Raw genomic sequence first — 26748 nt, forward strand, 5'->3', positions numbered from 1 at the left:
GACACTGCCTGGTATTAAAACTTGGAAAATCTTGGTGAAATGAATGATAGCTAGCAAAAAATAAACTCAAAACTGATTCTAAAGCAAGTTGAAAAAAAAAGAACAGCTGTAACAACCAGCAACTGTAGAGGGGATTGGAAGGGTGATAAAAGTTACTTTGAAGACACCAGAAGTAGTTAGTTTATAGATAGTTTCAATATAAACACTATATTTTTTTAAATTCCAGACTTAGACGTGAATAAAAAGCTTCTAATTATTATTATTATTTTGGTGACAGCTTTATTGATATACAATTCACATACCATACAGTTCATCCATGTAAGGTGTACAAGTCAGTAGTTTTTAATAATATTCACAGTTGTGCAGCTATCAGCACAGTCAATTATAGAACCTTTTCATCACCTCAAAAAGAAACCCATACCCTTTAGCTATCACTCCAACCCCCATGTTCCCCCAGCCTTAGGCGACCACTGATCTACTGTCTGTCTCCATGTATTTGCTTATTCTGAACATTTCATAAAAATGCAGTCACATAGTATGTGGACTTCTGTGATCGCCTTCTTCAATTTAGCATGTGTTCAATGTTCTTCCATATTGTAGTGTGTATCAGAACTTCATTCCTTTGTACGGCCTAAAAATATTCTCTTGTATGGACACATACCTCATTTGGTTTATTCATTCTTTAGAATTTGGATTGTTTCTACCTCTTGGTTATTATGGATAATTCTGTTATGATGCAAGTTTTTGTGTGGACATGTATTATCATTTCTTTTAGACAGGAGTGGAATATCTGGGTCAAATAGTAACATTTTAACTTCCTGAGGAACTGCCAGATTGTTTTCCAAAGTGGCTGTACCATTTTATATCCCCATCAGCAACATATGAGAGTTCTGATTCATTCATATCTCACCAACACTAGTTATTATCTGACTTTTTGATTCCAGCCATTCTAGTGGGTGTGCAGTGGTATCTGTTGTATTTTTCATTCCCATTTCCCTGATAACTGACTATTGATGTGGAGCATCTTTTCAGCGGCTTGTTGGCCATCTGTCTACATTCTTAGAGGTGAAGAAATGTCTGTTCAGATACTTTATTTTTTCTTTTTTCTTTTTTTTTTTTTTTTTTTCTTTTTTTGCGGTACGCGGGCCTCTCACTGTTGTGGCCTCTCCCGTTGCAGAGCACAGGCTCCGGACGCGCAGGCTCAGCGGCCATGGCTCACGGGCCCAGCCGCTCCGCGGCATATGGGATCCTCCCAGACCGGGGCACAAACCCGTATCCCCTGCATCAGCAGGCGGACTCTCAACCACTGCGCCACCAGGGAGGCCCAGATACTTTATTTTTTAATTGTGTAGTCTTTTTTTTTTTTTTTTTTCTGTATGCGGGCCTCTCACTGTTGTGGCCTCTCCCGTTGCACAGGCTCTGGACGCACAGGCTCAGCGGCCATGGCTCACGGGCCCAGCCGCTCCGCGGCATGTGGGATCCTCCCGGACCGGGGCACAAACCCGCGTCCCCTGCATCAGCAGGCGGACTCTCAACCACTGCACCACCAGGGATGCCCTGTGTGGTCTTTTTAAGTTAAGCGTTCTTTATATATTCTAGCTGCAAGTCCCTTATCAGGCATATGATTTGTGAATATTTTCTCCCATTCTGTGGGTTGTTTTTTTTTCACCTTGATGAGTCTTTGCAGCACAAAAGTTTACTTTTGATGAAATCAAGTTTATCTATTTTTTTTCTTTTGTTCCTATGCTTGGGGTATCATATCTAAGAATCCATTGTCATATAAAAGGTCACAAAGATTTACCCCTCTCTTTTCTTTAAAAAAATTTTTTTAAATTAATTAATTTATTTTTTGCTGCATTGGGTCTTCATTGCTGCTCGCGGGCTTTCTTTAGTTGCAGCAAGCGGGGGCTACTCTTCGTTGCAGTGCACAGGCTTCTCATTGCAGTGGCTTCTGTTGCAGAGCATGGGCTCTAGGCGCGCGGGCTTCAGTAGTTGTGGTGCACAGGCTTGTAGTTGTGGCTCGCGGGCTCTAGAGCACAGGCTTAATAGTTGTGGCGCACGGGCTTAGTTGCTCCGCGACATGTGGGATCTTCCCAGACCAGGGCTCAAACCTGTGTCCCCTGCATTGGCAGGCGGATTCTTAACCTGCGCCACCAGGGAAGCTCCCCTATGTTTTCTTATAATAAGAATTTTACAGTTTCAGCTCCTATAATTTGGATCTTTAATGCATTTTAGTTAATTTTTGTATATGGTATGAGGTAAGGTTCAACTTCATTCTATTCCTTGTGATTTTCCAGTCGTCCCAGCACCATTTGTAGAAGAAACTATTTTTTCCCTGTGACTGTTTTTTACCATTTTGACTATGGCACCCTTGTCAAAAGTTAGTTGACCATAGCTACATGGATTTATTTCTGGACTCTTGATTCTTTTGTTCTCTATATTCTTATGCCATTACCACACTTTAGCTTCATAGAAAGATTTAGAATCGGAAAGTGTGACTTCTCCAACTTTTGTTCCTTTTTTTTCAAGATTGTTCCTTGAGCTTCCAAGAATTTTAGGACCAGCATGTCAGTTTCTACAAAGAAGCCAGCTGGTATTCTGATAGGACTATATTCAATTTCTATATCAATTTGAAGAGTATTGCCATCTCAGCAGTATTAAGTCTTCCAGTCTATAAATATGGGGTGTCTTTGCATTTATTTAGATCTTCTTTAATTTCTTTCAACAGTTTTCTATAGTTTCCACTGTATAAGTTTTGCACTTTTGGAGTTCTTAATTTATTCCTAAGTATTTTATTCTTTTGATACTATTATAAATGGAATTGTGTTCTTTAATTCCATTTCTGGGTTGTTCTTTGTATGTGTATCAAAATACAATTGATTTTGGGGGGTTTTTTTGGGGTTTTTTTTGCGGTACGCGGGCCTCTCACTGTTGTGGCCTCTCCTGTTGCAGAGCACAGGCTCTGGACACACAGGCTCAGCAGCCATGGCTCATGGGCCCAGCCGCTCCGCGGCACGTGGGATCTTCCCGGACCAGTGCATGAACCCGTGCATCAGCAGGCGGACTCTCAACCATTGCGCCACCAGGGAAGCCCAATACAATTGATTTTTGTATGTTACTATTTTATCCCGTAACCTCACTGAAGTTGTTTATTAATTCTAATAGTTCTTTTAGTGGATTCCTTAGCATTTTCTATATATAATATCAGTTGCCTGCAAATAGAGATAGTTTACTTCCTTTCCAATCTGGATGCTGTTTAATATTTTTTTTTCTTCTTTAATTGCCCGGGCTAGAACATCCAACACAGTTTTGAAGAGAAGTATCTTCTTGTTCCTGATCTTGGTAGGGGAGGAAGCATTGGTCTTTGACCATTGAGTATGATGTTAGCTGTGGATTTTTCATAGGTGCCCTTTATCTGGTTGCTGAATTCCCTTCTATTCGTATCTTGTTGAGTATTTTTATTCTGGAAGGGTATTGGATTTTGTCAAATGCTTTTTCTGCATTTATTGAGATGCTCATGTGGTTTTTGTGTTTTATTCTATTGGTATGGGATATTACATTGACTTGGGTTGTTAAGCCACACTGGTGTTCCTGGGAAAAATCCTACTTGGCCATGGTGTATATTTTTTTTATATGTTGTTGGATTGGCTTTGCTGATGTTTTGTTGAGAATTTTTGCATCTGTATTCCTAAGAGATAATTCATCTGTTTTTTTTTTTGTGATGTCTTTGGTTTTGGTAACAAAGTAATACTGGCCTCGGGCTTCCCTGGTGGCGCAGTGGTTGAGAGTCCGCCTGCCGATGCAGGGGATACGGGTTTGTGCCCCGGTCCGGGAAGATCCCACATGCCGCGGAGCGGCTGGGCCCGTGAGCCATGGCCGCTGAGCCTGCGCGTCCGGAGCCTGTGCTCTGCAACGGGAGAGGCCACAACAGTGAGAGGCCCGCGTACCGCAAAAAAAAAAAAAAAAAAAAGGTAATACTGGCCTCAAAAAATGAGTTGGGGAGTTTTCCCTCCTGTTGTTTGGAAGTATGTGAAGAATTGGTATTAAATTGGTAGAATTTGCCCCTGAAGCCATCTGGACCTGGGCTTTTCTTCTTTACTTGTTATTGGTCTATTTAGATTTTCTATTTCTTCTTCTTCTTTCTTTGGCTGTGCCACGCATCTTTCAGGACCTTACTTCCTGGGCCAGGGATTGAACCTGGGCTCCGGCAGTGAAGGTGCCGAGTGGTCCTAACTACTGGGACACCAGGGAACTCCCTCTATTTCTTCTTGAGTCAGTTTCAGTAGTTTGTGTCTTTCTAGAAATATGTCCGTTTCATCTATTATCCAATTTATTAGCATACATTTATTTCCAGTGTTCCATTATAATCCTTTTTATTTCTGTAATGTCAGTAGTCCCCCCCGCTTTTTTTTTTTTTTTGCGGTACGCGGGCCTCTCACTGTTGTGGCCTCTCCCGTTGCGGAGCACAGGCTCCGGACGCGCAGGCCCAGCGGCCATGGCTCACGGGCCAGCCGCTCCGTGGCACGTGGGATCCTCCCGGACCGGGGCACGAACCCGCGTCCCCTGCATCGGTGGACCCCCCAACCACTGCGCCACCAGGGAAGCCCCCCCTTCTTTCATTTTTGACTGCTGTAATTTGAGTCTTGTTTTTTTCTTGGTCAGTCTTGTTAAGGTTTAATTTTGTTGATCTTTAAAAAGAACAAACTTATGGCTTCATTGATTTTTTTTTTCCTCTTCTGTTTTTCTGTTCTCTGCTTCATTAATTTCTACTCTAATATTCTGCTTGCTTAGGTTTTTTTCTATTTTAATGTAGGCATTTATAGCTATAATTTTTTCTCTGAGTACTGCTTTCACTGTGTCCCATAACTTTTGGTATGTCATGTCCTCATTTTCACTCATCTCAAGTTATTTTCTAATTTCCCTCTGATTTTTCTTAGACCCACTAATTATTCAGCAGTGTGTCATTTCATTTTCGCATATTTCTGAATTTCCCAAATTCCTTTGTTACTGATTTCTAATTTTATTCAATGTGGTCAGAGAATATACATTCTATTATTTCAGTCCTTTTAATTTACTGAAGTTTGTTCTATGGCCTAGTAGTGTATGGCCTATGCTGTGCCTTGTGCATTTGAGAAGAATGGATTTTCTGCTCTTGCTGTGTGGAGTGTTCTATAGATACCTGTTATGCTTGTTTGGTTTTATAGTTTTGTTCAAGCCTTTTATTTCCTTGTTGATCTTCTGCCAAGTTGTTCTATGCATTATTGACAGTGGGATATTGACATCTCCAGCTATTGTTGAATTGTCTGTTTCTCTATTTCTGTCGATTTTTGTCTTATGTATTTTGGTGCTCTGTTGTTAGGTGCATCTATACTTAAAATTGTTATATCCTCCTGATGGAGTGACCCTTTACCCTTATTAAATGTCCCTTTCTGTCTTAGTACCATTTTTTGTTTTAACACTGTATTTTGTCTGCTATTAGTATAGCCAGTTCATTTTTCTTATGGTTGATGATTGTATATCTTTTCCCATCCTTTTCATTTCTATTTACTGAATCTATTGGATCTAAAGTGTGTCTCCTATGAATAGCATATAATTTGATCTTGTTTTTCTATCCAGCTTGACAGTCTCTGCCTTTTGACTGGATTGTTTAATTCATTCACATTTAACATTTTGTTGATATTATTAGATTTACATTGTTCTTCTATTCACACTTTACTGCTTTCTTTGTATTAAGTATTTCTTTAGTATAACATTTAATTTTCTTTAATGGTTTTTTTGCACTGCATTTTGGGGCATTATTTTCCTAGTGGTTTCTCTAGGCCTTACTTTATACATTTTAAGTTTTCCTTTAGATATAATAACTTAATTTCAGTGAGATTAACTTACTCCTATGTACCTCTCTACAATATGAGGTTTTTGTTATGTAAAGTAGTACCTCTGTATGTGGTACAAACCCAATAATGTAATACAATGTAATTATTACTTTATATAATTTGTCTTTTAAGGAAGCTGACAGAATGAAAGGAGAGCAGTTACATATTTCTAGTTTTTGTTATATTGGCCTTCTTATTGCTCATTACTGGTTCTCTTCATTTGAATTCTTCCTGTGGATTGAAGTTACCATCTATAGTCATTTCCTTATTAGCCCAATACAGTTTTACTCCCCCAACCTTCTTTGTGCCATTACTGGCAAATATATTACATTTCTCTGTTACAGGCCAAACAATACAATTATTTATATATATTTAGAACTATATATATTTTTTATATTTAAATATGTGTATAGTTTTATACAACTCCTTTTTAAACCAGTTCAGAAGACAGGAAAACATATTGCATTTGTAGTGTTTTTTGTAATTACATAATTACCTTTATTGTTCTTTCATGTGGATTTGCATTATTGTCTTGGATCACTTCCTTTCTGCTTGAAGAACCTCCTTTGGTATTTCTTATAAGGTCTGCTAGTATGTGGTATGTGGTTGTTGTAGCAAAAATCTGAAAACATTGTAAGTGTGCCTCAGTTGGGAGACATTCTGGTGTGTCCATCTGTGCACCTAAAGGGAGGAGGATAATGTATTGGCGAGTGAGAATAGTATCCTAATTGTGCATCTTTTTTTTTTCTGTTCATAAAACTTTTTTTCCACTTAATATGAACTTAATACACGTGTTCTTAACAATTATGCTTGAATTGTTCATGAAAATCTCATAAGACATTAAAGCCGTCATCTCAAGTTAGTTCCATGTTAACTATAGCACAGGCATGTTAGTCAAGCATCAAAAAAAATCACAAAAGCAAAAAAAAAAACTAAAAAAAAATTAAATATATGGGTTTTTTGTTTTACTCCTGTGCTTGATATACACGAAGCACTGGATATCAAGCAATTCATTTTTTAAATTTTTTTATTTATTTATTTTTGGCTGTGTTGGGTCTTCGTTGCTGCACGCGGGCTTTCTCTAGTTGCGGCGAGCAGGGGCTGCTCTTCGTTGCAGTGCGTGGGCTTCTCAATGCAGTGGCTTCTTTTGTTGTGGAGCACGGGCTCTAGGCTCATGGGCTTCGGTAGTTGTGGCTCACGGGCTCTAGAGCACAGGCTCAGTAGTTGGGGCACATGGGCTTAGTTGCTCCGTGGCATGTGGGATCTTCCCGGACCAGGGCTCAAACCCACGTCCCCTGCATTGGCAGGTGGATTCTTAACCATTGCACCACCAGGGAAGCCCAAGCAGTTCATTTTTACTGCATCTTGTACATTCGTTCTTAAGTTGCCTAAAACATTTAAATGCAAACATAATGAGTGTAGCAAAAATAATGAAAGCAAACAGCAGGTAACTTTATAAATAATGTAATGTGAACCATTTTTGCTCTTATCCAGAGTAAACTGGGTCACAGCTAAAGGAACGCTTCTGTAGCTGTAGTCAGCGGTATGCACATTGAGACTGGGTGTTCTGCAGATAACACAGTTTAACGTATAATATCCATGGGATATCTATTTCTACTACAGCCTTGTAAGTGTGCCAAACCTTAAAGTACCCACAACTACACCTGTGACTGGAACCAATTATCCCTTTTATTCCCCACAAGGACAAACCAATATGTAGGCAGTTTTGTTTTGTGTATCTTTAACTTGTTTCATTTTCAGCATGCATGAGGGCTATTAATATTTTCCCCAAGTAGTAGAGAAAAATATGTAAGGAAAAAAAGATGAAGGTGGGGAAAAGGAGTAGAAACAGAAAGTGAGATGATTTTCTGAAATGTGATAATAGAGTGGCTAGGGTACAGTAGAGGTCCTGGAGATCAGCTTCCCCACCCCTCCAAAAATAGCTTTACCTGTTTTTCCTATTTATGGCTTTATACTTGCATTACCATTACTTGCATTAATGATGGAAGTAAGAGTTGCCTTCATTCTCACCACCGAGAAAATCATGTAGCATTTTGGTAAAAATCCTCCCAGAGGGAAAGGCTCTGGCATGCTTCGCACACTGTCCCATCACACATCTTTCCCATGCCAGGGGAGAGATGAGCCCTACTTTAAGGACCGCATGGTGTTCTTTTGAATGTCTGATTTACTTAACCACTTCTCCACTGAAGAACATTAAGGTGCTTTCCAGTTTTTCACTACTGCAACCAGTGTGCATGCATGTTTCCCATTTTAAACTTAGGCTAGACTCCGGGAAGGAATTACTGAGAAATTTTTACTTTTGATATATTCTATCAAACTGATTTCCAGAAAATAAACAGTTGAGCCTCTCACCAACGGAGTATAAGTGTCTCTTTTCAACCTTTACATTTGGGGGTATAATTCTTCCTCCTGGGAATCCTATGGATTAAAAGGATGTATATCATTAAAATATACTTTTTGACATTCGTATTCCTTTTATATCCTCCCTGTTTATCCTAAAGAGTTGCGTGCATTTTAGGGCATTTGCCCCCTTGTTAGGAGTTGCACATTTGGTTTTTAGTAGGTTTTTTTTATTCTCTGCTTATAATTTTTAAGTAAGCAAATCAGATTTCTGCAGTACAGCTGTAAAGACATATGTCTGTAATCAGTTACATACAGTAAGTATGGTGTGGAAAGATGGAGCATTTGAGCAAAGATCAAATCGGGTCGTGGCTCCATGCTTGTAGAGTGGACCCACGCTTGTACCCAAGGGTGGGCTTACAGAACTACGCAATTTGGTAGTAGTCATTGGCGGTGCTGGGCCCTGAGGTGGAGGTGGAGAGGTGTGCGGGTGTGAGTGGTCTCTGCCCAACCCGGCGGGGTGGGGTGGGGTGCTTTTGGATACCTGGGGCAGCCTCTGCAGCCCTGCCTGCCTTGCCCGCAGCTCATGATGGAGCAGTCTAAGAAGTCCTCGCTTATGGTGGCTCGCAGCATCCTCAACAACAAGCTAATCAGCAAGAAGCTGGAGCGCTATCTGAAGGTGAGCTGCACGCCCCTGGCATGCCGGCCCTAACCCCAGCCCCTGGTCCTGGTCCCGGCCCCAGCCCCGCGGGTCCTCCCTTTCTTCAGTATCGCGCCCCTCTCCGCAGGGCGAGAACCCTTTCACCGACAGTCCGGAGGAGGAGAAGGAACAGGAGGAGGCCGAGGGCGGTGCCCTGGATGAGGGGGCGCTGGTCGAAGCGGCAGGGGTCGCGGAGGGTGCAGAGGGCGCGCCGGCGCAGCCCCCAGTGCCCCCAGAGCCGGCCCCCGGGGCCGCGTCCCCACCCCCACCGCCGCCCCCTGAGGAGGACGAAGAGGCGGCCGTGCCCCTACTGGGCGGTGCGCTGGAGCGCCAGATCCGAGGCATCCCGGGCCTGGACGTGGAGGCTGATGACGACGACGAGGAGGGCGGGGGGGGCGCTCCATGACCCGGGCCCGGGGCGGGCGGAGCCCGCGTGGCCGAGGCTGCAAGCCGAGTCTAATAAACTTCTTCCCATCTTACCTCTTCCTCTTTTGTCTGTGTGCGGCGCGGTCCCCGTGGGCGGGTGTCGGGACCTAGCCGCTGGGCTGTGTGTGCTTGCGGGCGGGGCCCGGGAAGAGTGGGTTGCGCCTGCGCACTGGCGGGGAGGAGAAGGGATACGCCTGCGAGCAGCGAGGCACCGCGGTCCGGACCAAAACTCCCAGGGTGCTGTGAACACCGATCCCCACAACAACCGGAAGGCCAGCTGGGGTGGTAAGGGCGGTCCCGCTGTGAACTCCAGCCAATGGTAGCCCGTGGAAGGGGTGACACATGCGTCTGGTCTACCAGTAGAGGACGGCGGGAAGTGCGTTGAGCGCATGCGTCCTGTGGTGGCCTAGAAAAAGGAGCTGCTGGCGGGCCGAGCTGAAGACATGGAGCAGGGCTACGGAGGTTCGTGTGGGCAACTCAGTGCGGAGTGGGACCGGCAGGTGGTGCCCGGGCGGCAGGGCCGCCGCCGTGCAAGAGGGCTGCGGGCCAGGGACTACACCCGAGCGCGGTTACTGCAGTCCGGCCCTGCGGCGAGGCGGCAGAGGCGCGCGCGCGCAGCTTATTGGATCTCGGCCCCGTCGCTCCCGGGGCGCTGCGTGCGGATTGGCCGACAGGGCCTGAGGAAGTTGGCTGATTTCGGCGTGCCGACGCTGCGGCGGGCTTCGGGGGGCGCCTGAGGCGGTTGGGGCAGTTTCAGTTCCGCAACCCCGGCGGGGTCGGCCGGGCCCTGCGGATTCTCGCCGCTAGCAGGCTTGCTGTCCCTTTTGGAAGACGCCACAAAATGGCGGCGCCGGGGGGGCGGAGCTATGGCGCGAGTTTGTGGGGCGCGGGGTCTTCGGCCGGGGGCCGAGGCGGAACCGCTGCCTCTTTCCGGGCCGTCGGGTCTGTCCAGGGACCTGCGGGGCTTGGCTGGGGCTTCCGCGCGGCACATGTGACCTGGGGCGCCAGTCCCGGAAGCCGTATGGGCGGCGCAGGTTTGGACCCCGCCAGGCCCGCGGTGCGGAGCAGTGGGGCCTAGTGTGGCCTCTGCAGTGGTTAGCCTCACTGGGCGCCTACCGCGGACCTAGCTCGTGCAGATCCGGGACGACACTTTTGAGGTTCACATGCGGGGTATTTTGGTCAAAGCTTGGAAACGCGTTGAGCTCTGGGGTCGTGACAGATTGGGGGCTTTCCTTAAGGCAGTCCTTTGTGGTGGCCTGGAGACGCCAGAGGGGCTGTGTGAGAGGGAATGTGCCCTTACTCACTTGGGTTTCAGGGCCTGGGGCAGGACGGACCTTCTCGGGCGATCTGCTCTCAGTCTTTGGAATCTGAGCCTTCTGGGCGGCCTTTGCTCTATGCTGGAAGCCGCGTTTGCCCGCAGGGAACAGTTGGAATATGCAGGGCTGGGCTTGACCCGGCGCAGATCCCTATTCAGGTATATGAGGTTCGAGAAGCAAGCGATCTGATCATGGCTGCCGCAGCGAAGGCGCATGTTTTGAAAGGTGGCAGCATTAGCAGGAGGCCAGCAGCAGGAATTGCAGAGAAGCAGAGAGGTCCTGAGGTGCATGGTGTGCTTGTGGCTCTACCTGGTACTCGTGTCTTTTCTGCAGTGTGACTGGATCTCACTCTTCTTTACCTGCCTCCCTACCAGAGTTTTTAGCTAGTAGTAATCCTGCTTTATGCATGCCCTTAGCTTGGAGAGGTCACCCCCGCCCCAGCCCATCTTCCTACCTACTAAAAACCTTTTCAGACTCGGTTTAGATGCAGCGGCCTCCCTGAATCCTTCTGTAGCTTTTCCATCTAGAGTTATTTCCTAAGATTTGTTGAGGTTTAAGAGTTACTCTTTGGCCATAGGAGGCACCTCCATCTGGGTCCAGGTCCTTGTTCTTCTTCTCCTCAGCTCCATGTTCTTGGGCAAGTGACTTATCCTCTGGAGCCTCTGTGTACAACAGAGTAAGTAGTACCTATCTCAAGGGTCATTGTGAGGTTATGTGAATACCACATGCTCCTTAGTTAGACCAGTGCCCCACAGTTGGTCAGTTGCTGTTAGAATCACTACTCCGCCTTTCTGCTGCACAAATGTGGAAAGCTGTGTGACATGGGGAGATCGTAACCTTCAGCAGGGTGACTTCGGATCAAGTCCCCTAACCTCTGAGCCTTAGCTCCCACATTATCTCTGAATGTCATTCTCTGAATGTCACAACTAATGTGTGCTGAGTGCCCGTCATGTGTCGGCATACAGTAGGCACTCAGTGGTTTGGGTTGTCTTGGTAGGAGAGAAAGGATGTATTTGAGAGAGAGGAGGCTTTGTAAAGGTGAAGTCGTTTGACAGGTATGAATGGTTGCCCGTGCCCAGCTCTGTGCCAGGCTCCAGGGACACAGATGAAGCGGGGCTAGACAGATGCTATCATGGGAATGTCTGGAGGGGCAGAGGGAGCCACCACAGAGAGGAGTGCAGTCTGATGCCTTAGGGCCAGGCTGAAGCCCTGGGACTTCAAGGCCCAGCGGAGCATTGGACGGTTCAGAGTCACACAGAAGCTAGGCCTAGAGAGGCACAGCTGTTGTCTCCAAATTTTCGAAGTCTGTTCTCAGTTGTGGGGTACTTATGGCTGCTTGGGGCGGGAGGAGGGGGGACTGTGTCCTAATGATGAGCTAGCTGGTGGCTGGTTCTGTGTCTTCCTCAGCTGCGGGTTGAGGCTTAGGTCAAGGTCCCTCATCAGGCAATGGACAGAACTGTCCCGGAAGCCCATCCACCTCCTCTTTTTTCTGCTTTGACCTCAGGCAGGTGGAGTGTGATAATGCAAAACCCAGCTGTGGGATGACTTTTAAGGAGACATTGTTGTGGTTGTGCTGCCTTCTTGTGAGGCTGGCACTGAACTCCTTCAAGGAGATTCCTTTATGTTCCTCAGAGCATCTCAGAAGCACTTGTTCTCTGGTATGACACATATGACCCTAACTCACAGATCTTCTGTTCACAGGCTATGGGGCATGGAGTGCTGGACCTACCAACACCCAGGGTAAGTGGGATGGACCTGCTTTTCAGGGAGGCATGGGCTACCCACCCCCCCAGCACCAGCGTGGCATAGCTGGGACCAAGAAACCTTTTTTGTAAAGGGCCAGATAGTAAATTTGGGGGAGCTTTGCAGGCTACATGGTCTCTGTAGTGCAAAAGCCACCATAGACAGTTTATAAACAAGTAGGTAGGACTGTGTGCCGATAATATTTACTTAAAGACACTGGAATTTGCATATCGTATGATTTTCATGTGTTGTGGAATAGTCTTTTTTTTTTTTTAACAACTTTTGTTGTTTAATTCTAAGTAAATAGCCGAGGGTATAACTAAAGATTTTTATAATTAATAGACTTTATTTTTTAGTAGCTTTAGATTTATAGGATTGAGCAGATAGTACATAGAATTCCATACACTCCCCCTACCTTCACCCCAGTACAGTTCCCTTATGTTACAATTTATAAGCCAATGTTGATGTATTGTTATTAACTATAGCCTAGAGTTTATATTAACGTTCACTCTGTTAAACAGTTCTGTGAGTTTTGACAAACGTGTAAATGATGTGTCTTTTGTCAAAATTCGTATGTCATGAAGTATTCTTTTGATTATGTTTTTTTTTTTTCTTTCCTGACCACTTAAAAACATAAAACCCATTCTTAGCTTGCAGGCCCTACAAAAACTGGGCTATGGACTAGATTTGGCCTGTTTGCTGACCCTGCTTGTGAGTCTATATCATGGTGCTAAGTGTGTTTGAAGTACCAGAATGTGCTCTTTGGTGGGCGAGGTTTTCTCCTTTTTGCCAGCATTTGTTCCAGGGGATGGGATAAGGGTTTACTTTGTTTTCTGAGCCTGGAGCTTGGCCCTAGCACCACTGGGAGCAGGGTGACTTTTCTGCCCATCACTGAGTTTCCCAGGAGGAGATCTTCTGTGTTATTCAGGCACATGACGACCCCTTGCTCAGTTGAGTTAGGGACATGATTTTCCACCAGTGCACTCTCCGTGCTGTTAGCAGTGCCTTAGTTCTGGCTCCTGGTGAGAACTGGCACTTTAGAAGGGCTCTCTACCTAGGGACCTGGCCTGGGCGGCCTCTTGGCTGGCGGCCCACGCTGGACAAGCTTCCTGGAAAAAGGCTGCTGTGTCCTTTCTGTTGCCCTAATGGAGGAGAAGCCCTGACTGTGCTCCGCTGAGTGCTCTGTAGGAAACGAGTTTTACAGCTAGTGGACTGCAGCCTTCCCTGGCCATAATGGGCAGCCAGGGGTGCCTCCTGGAGCACTGACATAGCCACCCTCAGCCCTGGCCTGTGCATAGTGGATGAGGCAACCACTGTCCTTCAGCGGCCCGGCTGTGGTGGGGGGAGGGGATGTGTCTCAGATGCCTTTGTTTTGCAAACAGAACTCTTGTATGTTTTTGTTTCTTCTAAGGTGCATATGGAACTGGTGTGGCCAGTTGGCAAGGTAGGCCCTTCTGGGGGTCCATGGGTGGGTGAGTGGGCCTCCGATCAGCTACCTAGGGAGGCTGGGGTGCAGGGATCCCCAACTCCACTCCTAGATGTGCTCACAGCTGTTCTGAAGGCTCCACAGACTGGGCCTGAGGTGTCTAGGAGGGCTGGGGGGCAGGCCTCCAGGGGAACTTGCTGGAGATGGGGGGTGGGGAGAGTTGTGGTCGTATTCTGGGAGCAGCAGCTCTTTGGTGGGTCCGTCAGTAGTCCCAACTGCTGGCTCCTGGGCTCTCGCTTTGGATGAGAAGCAAGTCTTAGGATCTGGTATAGAAAACCCACTGTTCAGAGTTGAGGCCGTGCCCCTGCCCTCCTCCTGCTGCCTCTTGGCAGATGACTTGTGCAGTGTTGGGGTAATGCCAGAAGCACTTGGACCCATGACCCTTTTCCTTCTCTGTGGGCAGTGGGTGCCCCTCCCCAGACTTGTCCACCATGGGCTGGCCTTGTGACTGCTGAGATCTGATTTAGTTTTTCTTCCCTCTGTCAGGTTATGAAAACTACAATTATTATGGTGCCCAGAACACCAGCGTCACCACAGGAGCAACCTACAGCTACGGCCCAGCCTCATGGGAGGCCACCAAGGCCAGTGATGGCCTGGCACCTGGGGGCCCTGCCATGCATATGGCTTCTTATGGCCCAGAGCCGTGCACCGACAATTCTGACTCCCTCATTGCCAAGATCAACCAGCGTTTGGACATGATGTCCAAGGAAGGAGGCAGGGGCGGGAGCAGCGGCAGTGGGGAGGGCATGCAGGACCGGGAGAGGTGATTATAGACCTGAGCCCTTCCCGGGGGATCCCGCATGCCCAGCTTTGTGTAGACGGGAGTGGGCACCTGCTTTTCCAGGGAGGGCTCTTCCCCAGCTCCCTCCTGAGTGTAGGATAGATAAATTGAGCCATTGTTGGGGCCGAGGCGTGTAATAGGACTTGCTGGTTTCTTGAGTGGTGGGGCTTAGGGCATGACTGTTAGCTAAACTATGCCAGACTCCTTATTTCTGTATCAGGCGCCTAGCAGACTCTCCCCATTCCTGTGGCCAGGGCTTCATGCCCCTTTTCAACAGTGTTTGAAAGGGATTTTGGTCTGTTTTATTTTCTGAGCATTTAGGAGGGATGCGTGGTGGTTTGGCTTTGCTGTTCTGAATGTAGGGAAGTCAGCTTTGCAGGAGGCGTTGAGGTGCCCGGACAGTGTAGTGATGGGTTGTGCTTTCTTTGCAGCTCCTTCCGCTTCCAGTCGTTTGAGTCCTATGATTCCAGGCCTTGCCTGCCCGAGCACAATCCCTACCGCCCCAGCTACAGCTACGACTATGACTTTGACCTGGGGCCCGACCGCAATGGTGGCTTTGGTGGTCAGTACAGTGACTGCCGGGACCCAGCCCGTGAGCGGGGCTCCCTTGATGACTTCATGCGGGGCCGAGGCCAGGGCCGCTTCCAGGACCGGAGCAACCCCGGCACCTTTATGCGCAGTGACCCCTTCATGCCACCCGCAGCCTCTTCTGAGCCTCTTTCTGCTCCATGGACGGAAATGAACTATGTGGGTGGGCGGGGCCTGGGAGGCCCCTCCACCAGCAGGCCTCCACCTTCCCTCTTCTCCCAGTCCATGGCCCCTGACTTTGGCGTGATGGGCATGCAGGGGGCAGGTGGTTATGACAGCTCTATGCCCTACGGATGTGGCCGGTCACAGACCCGGATGAGAGATCGGGTATGACCTTGCCAAGTTCTCATCTGCCTTATTTGCTTTTCTTTTTAAATAGCTTTGTAAGATTCACTCATTTTAAAATGCACTTCAGCTTTTAGTAAAAATGTACAGAATTGTGCATCCTTCACCACCACGTAATTTTAGAGCGTTTCCGTCATCCCAGAAAAAAACCTCTGTTATTAGCAGTCATTCCCCATTCTCTCCCCCAGCCCCTGGCAGCCACTAATGTACTTTCTGTCTCTGTAGATCTGTTTCTTCTGGATGTTTCATATGAATGCAATCATATAATACTTGGCCTTTTGTATCTGGGTTCTTTCACTCAGCATAAAAGTTTTGTGTTTTGGTTGGGGTGGGGGGGGTCCAACCATGTTGTATTTCTTTGCTTTTCTGAAAAGATCTTTTCTGTCCTTGTTCTCTGATCTTACAACCTCTTTGTTCTTCATTTCTCTGGGGTATGTTAACCGTCCGAGTAAGCAATGCATTGGAATATGCTTTTGTCTGTAGCCTAGGCGGAGAGAGTTTGATCGCTGCGGCCCAGATAGCTTGGGCAGGAAACGGAAGCAGTTGCAGATTTACGATGAGCCAGACACCAAACAAGCCCGGGCTGACAGTGAAGGAGATTTTTCTGAAAACGGTATGCCCTGGGGCCAGTAGGCCCAGCTGTGTATAAGATGAGTCAGTTGTATGCTTGGTGTTCTGCCTGCTTGTCTGGACAGGGGACACACAGGAACTCAAGGGTGGTGTGTGTCACCTGCACTCTCACAGTCCCCACTGTAGTCAGGACAAGTGCACTCACTCTGGACAGTGAGTTTGGGAGGTGAAAACAGGGAGTGGGCCAGCTGCCGAGGTGCTTACTTTACCTATTCCTTTGTGTTTGGTAGATGATGGAGCTGGTGACTTCCGGTCAGGAGATGAAGAATTCAGGGGTGTAAGTTCGCCTTTACTGATCAACCTCCAGTGTCTCTAGTGTGGGATTTTTTCCTTACTTTAGTGTCTTCCTTACAAATAGGCAGAAACAGCTGCTGTGGTAGATTCAACTCTACCTCATGAGTAGATTTTTTTTTTTTTTTTGCGTTACGGGGGCCTCTCCCTGTTGTGGCCTCTCCCGTTGCGGAGCACAGGCTCCGGACGCGCAGGCTTAGCGGCCATGGCTCGCGGGCCCAGCCGCTCCGCAGCATGTGGGATCCTCCCGGACCGGGGCATGAACCCGCGTCCCCTGCATCGGCAGGCGGACTCTCAACCACTGCGCCACCAGGGAAGCCCTCATGAGTAGATTTAATAATCAGATTTGCAGCTAGGTTTCTAAGAGTTTTCCACTTGCAACAATCCTTCTTTTCTTGAAGACCTTCCCAGCCCTCTCCCCAGCCATACCTGTGTCCTTGCAGTGATGTGTCTAGCTATACACGTGGTAACTGCAGTGGCTGTGTAGGCTGAGGCTTTCAAAGAAGCGCTGAAGATTCATTTGCTGCCAGCTCTGTGCTGGTGCTGAACTGCATGCTTGTCATTCAGCTCTCAAAACCAGTCATGGGAGATGGGTGTTGAAGGCTGGCTCTTAGCCAGGACCATGCACAAGCACCTGGGGAGCAAGCCTTTGCCACCTCCTGCAAATTCTGATCCAGGTCTGGGGTAGGGCCTGGAAATCTGGATGTATGAAGGCTTCATCCAGGTGCTTCTGATGGTCAGACGAGTTTGGGGAAGGGGAGGGAGGGGCAGGATACAGTGAATTTTCAACTTTTCTGAGGGTCTTGCTTGCTCCATGTCTAGGTTGCTTAGATCTTGAGTCTGAAAATCTCTGCATATCTGCTGATTGCTAATTTAATCTTCAGCTTAATGTCTAAGGAATAGCCTCAGTTTCAATTTTCAGTTAGATGAGTCGTTTTTATCTATACATGGCTTGTTATAACGTAAACAAGTAGCTGGGAAACTTCATAAAGCCCATTTTCATTAAAGAGTGCAGGAACTAGCTTCCTACAAATTGAGGTTGCTTAACACAGTTGATGGATGGGCTCTTGGTCTTCCCACGTGCAGAACTGTTCACTTGCCAGAGGTAGTTCTCTAGCTTTAGGAAGAACTAAAAGCTGGACTGTGTCTTTAATAAAAAAGCAAGTTAGTCATCATCACAGAATCTCAGAAGGCAACCAGGACTAGTGAGAGAACACTCAGGCTCCATCCCATGGCCCTGGGACTTGTCCTGACACATTTTGGGCATGTTCCTGGTGGCACAACGAGCACCACGTGGTGGCAGGGTGCTGGGCTGGTTGTGGAGAGTTCTTGAAATTCCACCTCACGGTCTGACTTTGTGCCTTTTTAGGAGGACGAATTCTTCGACTCTGGGAGGCAGAGAGGTAGGCATCACCCAGCATCCCTTTGAGCTTTCCTGTGTCTGCCCAGCTACCTTGCACTCACCGCCTAATGCCCAGGCGGGCTGGGTTTCTGAGCAAGCCCAGGGCCTGGGTGGAGGGGCTTGCGGCTCAGGGCAGAAGAGGGGCCATACCTGCAAGGTGGGCCTTGGCCATGCCAGTCACCCCGAGGCTTTGCCTTGGTGTTTGGAGCAACACTTGCTGGAAACAGTCTGTTTGCCTCACTCAGTGCAGGCTGCAGAGGCAGGGGGAAACTCATCTCTGGGTGTCTGCAGTAGCTCGCAGTGGTAGGGAAGGGAGAGTCTCAGAAATGCAAGAGAGAAAAGAAAAGGCGCCCTCCAGCTTGTCTTCTCTGCTCCCCCCTTGGCCAGTGCAGGTCCCTGTACTGTTTTCTCCCGGGCTTCATTCTGTCCACAGAATGCTTGCCAGGCCAGGGCCATGCTCTCAGCCTCTATGGTGGGGACACTGGCACGGCATGGGGCAGAGTTCAGACACCTGCCTGGGTGGGGAGCTCGGGAAGCGGGGGGACTGTCGGGCACACTCAGGCCCAGATCCTCCAGAGGCAGTCACTGCTCAGCAGGTCTCACCAGTTCAAGCGAGGGAAGCCTAAGAGACCAAAATAAGCAGCAAGAACAGAGCAGTGTTAAGCCCTTCAGGGGGACGTGAAGAAACAGCCACTTGTTTCTTTTCCTGTTCCCATGGGTCTGTCCATAGCTGGTTTCCCCAAAGAATCACAGGCTGGCTCCTGTGTGACTCTGCTCCCATAAATTCTGAAGGCCCCTGGCTTAGATGCTCCTTCTCTTATATGTTCAGGTATAGCCAACCCTCTGAGGTCCTCCTGCCCTGTATATTGAGGCAGTTACATTTATAGCTTGGAACCACAGAGAGCATTTTGCAGCTCATGCAGCGGGGTAAATGCTAAAGCAAAGGTGACGTGTTTATTGCGCGCAGGTCCTGCTACCTACCCGGGATGACTTTGCTATTAAACAGCAGTAATAGTTTCAGGCAGTGACCTCTTGCCAAAAATCCCACACGCCCTTTTGAGAGGCTTCTGAGCAGCGCACGCCGGTCGCCATCTTCGTGGGACAGTCTCGTGACTGGCATCAGGGGTAGGGGTTACAGTTCAGATGCTTATCCAACCTTTTTTCAGTGTCTGGCCCTGGCCCTGAGCCGCGGTGACCTGGCCTGGCCTCACCTCATGCTGGGACTCTGGGCTGCACAGCTCTCAGAGGAGCTCCCACACTGGCCCCATGGGATGAACGGAGGACCAGTTGGTCTCTTCCCATTTTTATTTCTGGGATTGCTTCCCACATATTCTTGGGAAAGCTCTAGATTGACGGTTTTTGTGAGTGGAAGATAGAGTTTGGGCCACCAGGGATTGTCAGACCTGCTGAGGCCCTAGTTCAGAGGAGACCAATGGGACAGTTGTCATGGTCCACCTAGAGGTGGGACGGAGGGCAGTAGAGTGGCTTGCTTTGTTTTCTGAGGCCTTCCAGCTGCTGCCTCTTTATCTGGGAAGAATTGCTTCTCTCTCTCCTTAAGTAACATTGGGAGAAGATCCAATCGTAGGGTGCTGGATCAGAAAAGCAAGATAGGGAAGGACAGAGAGAGCAGGTGGGCCATGGTGTGAGTGGGACGGGCGGGCCATGTCCCTGGCCCATGCCAGCCTTATCAGACCATGGGGGGAGTGAGGTGACTCCCTTGGGAACTACTGAGGGTTCTCATCAAAGGCCACCCCTGTTGGGAGCCTTTGACAGCCCTTTGGTACCTCAGGGTGTCCTGCCCCCGCCATGTGTGGAGGCCGTGGCAGGGCATGGGGTATGGTGGCCGAACTGTAGCCCCTATCAAGGCCCTGGTGCTCAGCTCATCTGCAGGCTCCTCAGAGTGTCTCGAAGGGACTTTTCTGTTGCAGGAGAGAAGGACGATGAGGATGATGAAGTGAAGAAGAGGAGGGAGAAGCAAAGGAGGAGAGACAGGATGAGAGACCGAGCAGCTGACAGGTGAGGAGGCAGGCGAGGTGGGAGGTGAACACTGTCAAGACTCCCCTGAGCTCATCTGTCATCACTCCACAATGCACGGGGGTGCCTGGTTTGATCTTCTGACTCCAGGTGTATGTCAGGAAATCCTAGTCAGGTCGATGGGAGACAAAACTTGGGAAACACACTGAATCTTATTCTTGCTGGTGGGTCTGTGTGGCCCTCACATTCCCAGCCAGCGGCTCTCTTGATTGCCCTCCTGCAGGGCTATGCGGAGTTCCCTTGCCCCTTGGCTTGTGTCTGTCGTCCCAGACAGGTGAAGTTCATTCAGCATAGCTGCCAAGAAGGTGCTTTGGGTGCCTTGTCCAAATAAATCCAAACCACCTGTGGAGTTTGACATGGCGATTATATATGTATAGTTGCTATCTTCAAGATTTTGTCTCTCAATAGAAAAAAATTGCAAAAATGCAAACCCCAAAGGGCATTGCTGTGACCATACCATGCGCCTCTCCCTGTAAACCACAGGTGGCCACGTGAGTGCGTGGTTGATGAGGCCCGTGACCACAGGTGGCTATGTCTCTATGTACAGGTTCTCTTGATGACTTGAAAGGGAATCCTTGCCCTTGAGGCTTAAATGGGGGTAGTGGTTTCCCTGTGCAAAGAAATGCTTAGCGAAAGAGCTAACAGTAGAGGCTGGAAAGCCAGGAACTGAAAAGTAGGAGTTCCAAGTGTTACAGAATTCATTGAAATCCTTGTTTTTAAACAGATGAATAAAATGACAGCTCTATGAGATCTGTTTTCATGCCACATGGGAACTGAGATGACTTTTTTAAAGGAATCTTTAGACTGCCCTAGTGACTGAAGATCCTCAAAGAAACTTGGAGAAATTGTCACGGGGGAGGCAAAGATGCAGCAGGGAAGTAGGAACCCTGTATTTCCTTGGTAGCTTCCTGATAGTCCTGCACATAGGGCCTGGGAGATTCCCCTCTTCACTCCTCTTTCGGGGGTATCTGCAAAGGCAAGAGTGTCTTGTGGCGCTTGTCCCGAGATCAGGAGGCGGGCGTTGGGGGCCAGCGGATCTCTGAGTTGGCAGAGGAGGACTCCTGAGTGCCCCGGGGCCTGTGCTGTTACACCCCAAATGGAGCAGAGCTGAGGGAAGCAGCACCCCACTGTGGGGGTTTGGGTGTCTGTAGCGTGCTCTCCCCTTGCCGTACAGCATGCATGCATTTGGTAAGATTTTGAAAGCACACAAGAAACCTCAGTTTTCATTCGTAGAACTTGATTGTGATGTCTTTACGTTGAGACCCATTGGAGAATTGATCTTAGGTTATGTGAGTTTTGAATTGTGTGAGGTCTTCGGGAGTTCCTCTGTTGTATTAAATGGGGTTGCTTTGTATCTTCTGAGTGGCTGCAGAAGGAAACATCTGAGAAGCTATGAAGTTAGGTACTAGGCCCCCAGAGCAGTGGGCTGGAGACTTAGGGAGTTCACAGTTCTGAAAAGTCTCCACCTTTGGCTGTTCTCTTGTGAGCCTTTGGACCAAAAAGAGTGGTAAGGTAGTAAAGTGCTCCGTGAATCATTTTCCTGAAATACTTGCAAGGTTGTACTCTCATTCTCAAGGTGGGGAAACTTGGGGTAACTGCTACTCTGACACCCTGTGACAAGTCACAAGGCTTAATTCAGAAATGGCTTTCCCATTTCCATTTCAGTTCTAAGCAGAGATGAGTTGGTTATCCGTGCATCACTGCTTTTCTTTTTGTCTTCCTTCTCCAGGATTCAGTTTGCCTGTTCCGTGTGCAAGTTTCGTAGCTTCGAAGATGAAGAAATCCAGAAGCATCTGCAAAGCAAATTTCACAAAGAGACACTGCGGTTTATAAGTACCAAATTGCCTGACAAGACGGTGGAGTTCCTCCAGGTAAATCACGCTTGGCCTCCATCACGGCATTTCCCAGTGATCCTGCAAGTGTCAGATCCCTCACAGAGAAGGGAAGGGAAATAAGAGGCCTAAACTTGGTCAAGATTTCGTTTTCCAGAATAACAGTGTACAAGTCCCGAAGTCAGAGGGACAACTGAGAGCTCCCGTCATTGTAGTTCCCACTACTTCTGCCCATGGAGCTGCTCTGATAGCTGTCTTCCCTTCCTTGGAGCAGCTGAGATAAGGCTGTCACTGCCCCCCATGGGCTTGGCAGTCACCCTTGGGGGGCTGCCTCTGGTGCAGTTGAAAAATATCCACATGTGTCACCCTCTCCTCATTTCATTTGGTGCCATCTCACAACCTCTCTAGGAATACATTGTAAACAGGAATAAGAAAATTGAGAAGCGGCGTCAGGAATTGATGGAGAAGGAAAGCACAAAACCAAAACCAGATCCTTTCAAAGGTGAGTTGTGATCCTGGGGTGTGTGCTATTCCAAATCACAGAGCCCAGCTCGGGGTGGTTGAGAATGTGATGTGAAGACAAGTGGGAGGGGCACTTAGCAAGGGAAAGAAGCCTTCAAGTGTGGCCTAATGTAGATGACACCTCTACAGGCAGCTTATTGGAGTGACATTAAGCACTCTGATGTTTTTTTCTCCTTTGTATGAAGAGAAAGGACCAGAAGAATGAGAAAAGTTAAGTATAAAGTTGCCAAGTGTAGAGGCCATTTGTCTGTCTCCATACTCCTTCTGGAGGGCACGTGATGCCTGTCTTAGATTCTGTCCTAACCATCCTTAGAGAGGGGCTACAGGGGGAAAATGTGGGCCCTGATGGGGAGTAAGTGGGAAGAAATCATCACTTGCATGCTGTCCCAAATCCCACAAGACTTGGGGTTTGTCAACAGGGATTGGCCAGGAGCACTTCTTCAAGAAAATAGAGGCTGCTCACTGCCTGGCTTGTGACATGCTGATCCCTGCGCAGCCCCAGCTCCTCCAGCGGCACCTGCACTCTGTTGACCACAATCACAACCGCCGGGTGAGTGCCCCCCTGATGCTGGGTGGAGCAGGCAGTCCTGGCTGCCAGTGGGAGGGGTTCCGAACTTTCTTTCTCTTACGGGGAAGCTAACATCTTTAGGGGCTTTTGCCATATACCATCAAGTCCATCATTTCATCAAGTGGTTGTAAAATGCACCCCAGTTTCTATTAAAATGTGAGAAAAACGTGTTGCTTAAGATTGACTAAATCCAGTAGCTGCAGTTCTCCTGGGTTGAGAATGTTCTCTGTAAACCACATGGGTAAATTCCCCAGTTGCTGAAAAACTGGATTTCTTATAAGCTGAGGCTGAGGGCCACTCAGAGCAGAATGGCCTAGGGGACCCAGGACTAAGGACTGGTTTGATCCTTACTAGCTGATGGGGCCTGAGGCTAAATGTTTAGCTCAAGGCGTTGGCAATATATATATATATATTTTTTTTTTTTTTTTAAGGGTCAAATTGTAAATATTTTCAGCTTTGCAAGCCATCAGGTCTCTGCCTAACACCTGCCTAATGCCTCAAGTCTGCTGCTGATGGGCAAAAGCAGCTACAGGCCATAAGTAAAGGAATGGGTGTGGCCACGTTTGGTCTGCTGGCTGTAGCTCTCCAAGCCCTGGTTGAGCATCTCTATCTATCGTTGGTTTACCTGACTACCAAATTGGAGCTACCTGCCCACCCGTCTCCTGTTATTATTAAAGATCAGCCAAAAAACCACTGTACAAATATGGGATTATCATATGAATGTGTCAAGCTCTAGAACAGTCAAATGGTTGCAGCATTCAGACTTTTGCTCTAGAATTTACTTGTAAAGTCAATAAAACTCAAAAAACTGAAAAGAAAAAGCTTGCCCTTTTCCCCTACTGAGTCTTCATAGCTTCTGATCTGTAAATGTTCTTATTTCATCCTTGCTTGTGCACATAGTATACATCAGTCGTGTGCCTGTGCTTTTGTCTTTTGAGATTATCAGACTTTTCCACACTATTTCACAATCTCAGTTCCGGTGCCTCTCCAGTGCCTTCTTCCTTTCATTATTGGAGCCTAGCATTTGGGGACTTAACCATAGTGAAGAAAGATGTTAGTCTCTTTGCATAGGACTAATCTCAGAGCAACTCAGTGTAACCAGGCTGATTTGTTCTCATGCTCCTCTATGCACGCCATTTTTAAAAGCTCATGTTTGATTCCCTTTGTAGTTGGCTGCTGAACAGTTCAAGAAAACAAGTCTCCATGTGGCTAAGAGTGTTTTGAACAACAGACATATTGTGAAGATGCTGGAAAAATACCTCAAGGTTTGTGCTTAGGAGTCCAGTAGATGGGAAGAGCTTTTGAGATGGAGGATGAACTAACTCTGTGGGTTTGGAATTATATCCAGAGTGCAGTATTTGGCATTTCTGAGTCTTTTGAAGAATTGAGAGATGTTGGAATGTATCGGGCTTGGGATTCCACAACTGCACATTTCCTGAGACTCACTGCTTGCCTGGGAACTCTGGAATTTGGTCCTACTTGTTTAATCTGTGCGATAGTGCTGACTCTCACCATGAGAAACCCTGACTATCCATAAAATACCAAGCAAAACGCTGGTGAGATGCTTCAAAACAAAACAACAAACCAAAGTAAATGATAATTGTCCAGGTAGAAGCTAAAACAAGGTTTTGCGGGCAGAGACAACCAACAATGAGATGGGGAATGAGGGGGAGGGAAGAGCCAGTGGTGCCATACTACGGAGTAACAGGAGCAGAGTAATAAAAAATCCCAAAGAGGGTACCCTAGAGAGGAGTCTGGTTGGAAGAGTCTCTGGTTCCTCCTTGGGAAGCACATTTTGCTCAATGCTCAGCCCCATGACTTAAGCGTTTAGGGCTGGGAGTTAAGATTCAGCATAACCTGACTAGGATGTGTTTGCCCTCCTCTCAGTTATTAACTGCTTCAGTGTTTGACAGTTCATTTCAACCATAAAGGGATAGAATCTAAATAACCGGTTTAAGAACCATAACTGATCAGTGTTTACTTTGTGGCTTAAACAGACTTAAAGTTCCTGGAGTCAGCTGTAGACTCAAGCTTCTAAATAAGTGTCTTTGTTTTTGTTTTGGGTCCCACTTTGCAGCTTGCGGGATCTCGGTTCCCCAACCAGGGATTGAACCTGGCCATGGCAGTGAAAGCCCAGAATCCTAACCACTAGGTCATCGGGGGAACTCTCTAAACAGCGTATTTTAAAACACGTTTTCTAATCTGCTAGTGATAATGTTTAGTTTACTTTTTCTAAAGTAGACATAGTTTTAGCATATGCTCATGAGAAATTCAGCTTCTGAGAGAGGCACACTTGGATTGAATCCTGACTGATGTTTAATAGCTGTGTGACCTGGCAAGTTACGATCTTTAAGTCTCATATCCTTCTCGGTAAAATGGGGATAACCTTCATGCCTGGGCTGAGTGCTTAATCGAAACTTAAGAAAGAGCCTTAACTTCCTGTTAAAATGAGGCTTTTTTTTTTTTTCTTTAATTGGGTTAAGAAAACCTAGGTCTTTTTAAACCTTTCCTCACCATTACATGCTTGAATAATAAGTGCAAAATAGTACTGGTGAAGCTTTTCTGAGATGTCTTTTCTGAGTCTGTAGGCTCTGAGCAGCTGTAGGATTGACTCACCTGGTGTGATTTAAAAGCTTTCTCTTGTTAACTCTGCCCATTATAAAAAGATAAACTCCCAGCAACCTGAGCCTCAATCTCTCATTTGGACAGTTCTTTAGACTGCACTAACCTGTGTTTCTTCTTCTTGGCCAGGGTGAAGATCCTTTCACCAGTGAAGCCGTTGATCCAGAAATAGAAGGAGATGACAATTTAGGAGGTGAGGATAAGGAAGAGACACCGGAGGAGGTAGCTGCCGAGGTCTTAGCTGAGGTGATTACGGCAGCAGTGAGGGCAGTAGATGGGGAAGGAGCACCTACTCCGGAAAGTAGTGAAATGCTGGCGGAAGGGGAAGGCCCTACGGACACAGCTGAGACCACTAGTGGTTCCCACCCTGGAGAGCTGCCGGAAGCGGAGGCACCCTGTGGAATGGCACCTGAGAAGGGCAACACTGAAGCGGAGGCTGGAGGTGAAGCTGCTGAGGCTGGAGGTGAAGTGGAAACCCTGGCAGCAGAGTCGGAAAGCACCTTGACAGTCACTGCTCCTGTCCAAGCTGCTGCAGAAGCCGAAGTGGAACAAACTGATGCAGAGTCCAAAGATGCTATTCCCACAGAATGATCCTCCTTTCCCTGTTTCAGGGGATGTGTTATATAATGCATTGTTCTTTCTTCTTTGGTTTATAAGCAGTACTAGGGTATATGATGCTGGAATACTATTTTGGTGAAGAGACCCAGCCATTTCCTTCAGAAAAGTGTACCTCACAGGCTTAAGAGTTGTGTGGTTTTCTGCCTTGGTTTGAAGGCTGCAGAAGTTGTACATTCCCACAAGCGGCTGTGACATCTCTCTTTACACTGTAGTTGGAATAATAAAAGTTGGATAAGTAGATTTTGGTGACACTTTGCTTAAATACAGCCAGTGGCTGAATGCACCACCACAACCACCAACCCCCACCCCCACCCCACCCCTCCACCCCGTATTATTTTTTGGTCTGGGAGTAGTTCAATACTAGGATATATCTTGCTTTATAAAGGATTTTTTTTTAAGTTTCAAGAATTTGCTTTGGCTTCAGTTTTTGATCTCTGCTTTTGTGGTACACTGTATGGTATGTGGTCCTCCTTCAAAAGATATAGCAGAATCTTGTTAACGTGATGTTGATCCTGTCACATCAGTGAACTCTCAAAGGCCTGATGAATCTGACACACCTGCACCATTGGAAGCATACCTACTTACCCCTCAAGAATGGGAACACTTTGCC

The 26748-nt window shown here is 47.5% G+C and overlaps 2 protein-coding genes across 3 annotated transcripts in view; both read left to right on the forward strand.

Annotated features, from left to right (window-relative positions):
- AKAP8L (A-kinase anchoring protein 8 like) overlaps positions 1–9413 on the forward strand; it is a 30141-nt gene extending 20728 nt beyond the window's left edge. The window contains exons 14-15 of the mRNA XM_079703222.1: positions 8818–8913; positions 9023–9413. Coding sequence (XP_079559348.1) covers positions 8818–8913; positions 9023–9340 — 414 coding nt within the window. The 3' untranslated portion in view covers positions 9341–9413. The remainder of the gene's footprint in view (positions 1–8817; positions 8914–9022) is intronic.
- A 390-nt stretch (positions 9414–9803) lies between these two features.
- AKAP8 (A-kinase anchoring protein 8) lies at positions 9804–26378 on the forward strand (the record flags this gene model as incomplete). Of its 2 annotated transcripts, XM_079703218.1 has the most annotated exons (14): positions 9804–9822; positions 12378–12416; positions 13831–13863; positions 14392–14668; positions 15118–15601; positions 16103–16232; positions 16480–16526; positions 17910–17943; positions 19871–19958; positions 21706–21847; positions 22217–22310; positions 22750–22880; positions 24068–24163; positions 25650–26378. In XM_079703218.1, the coding sequence occupies 14 exons, from the start codon at positions 9804–9806 to the stop codon at positions 26109–26111; spliced, it is 2076 nt and encodes a 691-aa protein (XP_079559344.1). In that variant the 3' UTR covers positions 26112–26378. The 2 variants fall into 2 exon arrangements, with proteins under 2 accessions (XP_079559344.1, XP_079559345.1); XM_079703219.1 differs by lacking the exons at positions 9804–9822; positions 13831–13863; positions 14392–14668 and having other exon boundaries at positions 12388–12416.
- Between the last annotated feature and the right edge of the window lie 370 nt (positions 26379–26748).

Source organism: Hyperoodon ampullatus (assembly GCF_949752795.1).
Source record: "Hyperoodon ampullatus genome assembly, chromosome: 4".
Classification (NCBI taxonomy): domain Eukaryota; kingdom Metazoa; phylum Chordata; class Mammalia; order Artiodactyla; family Ziphiidae; genus Hyperoodon; species Hyperoodon ampullatus.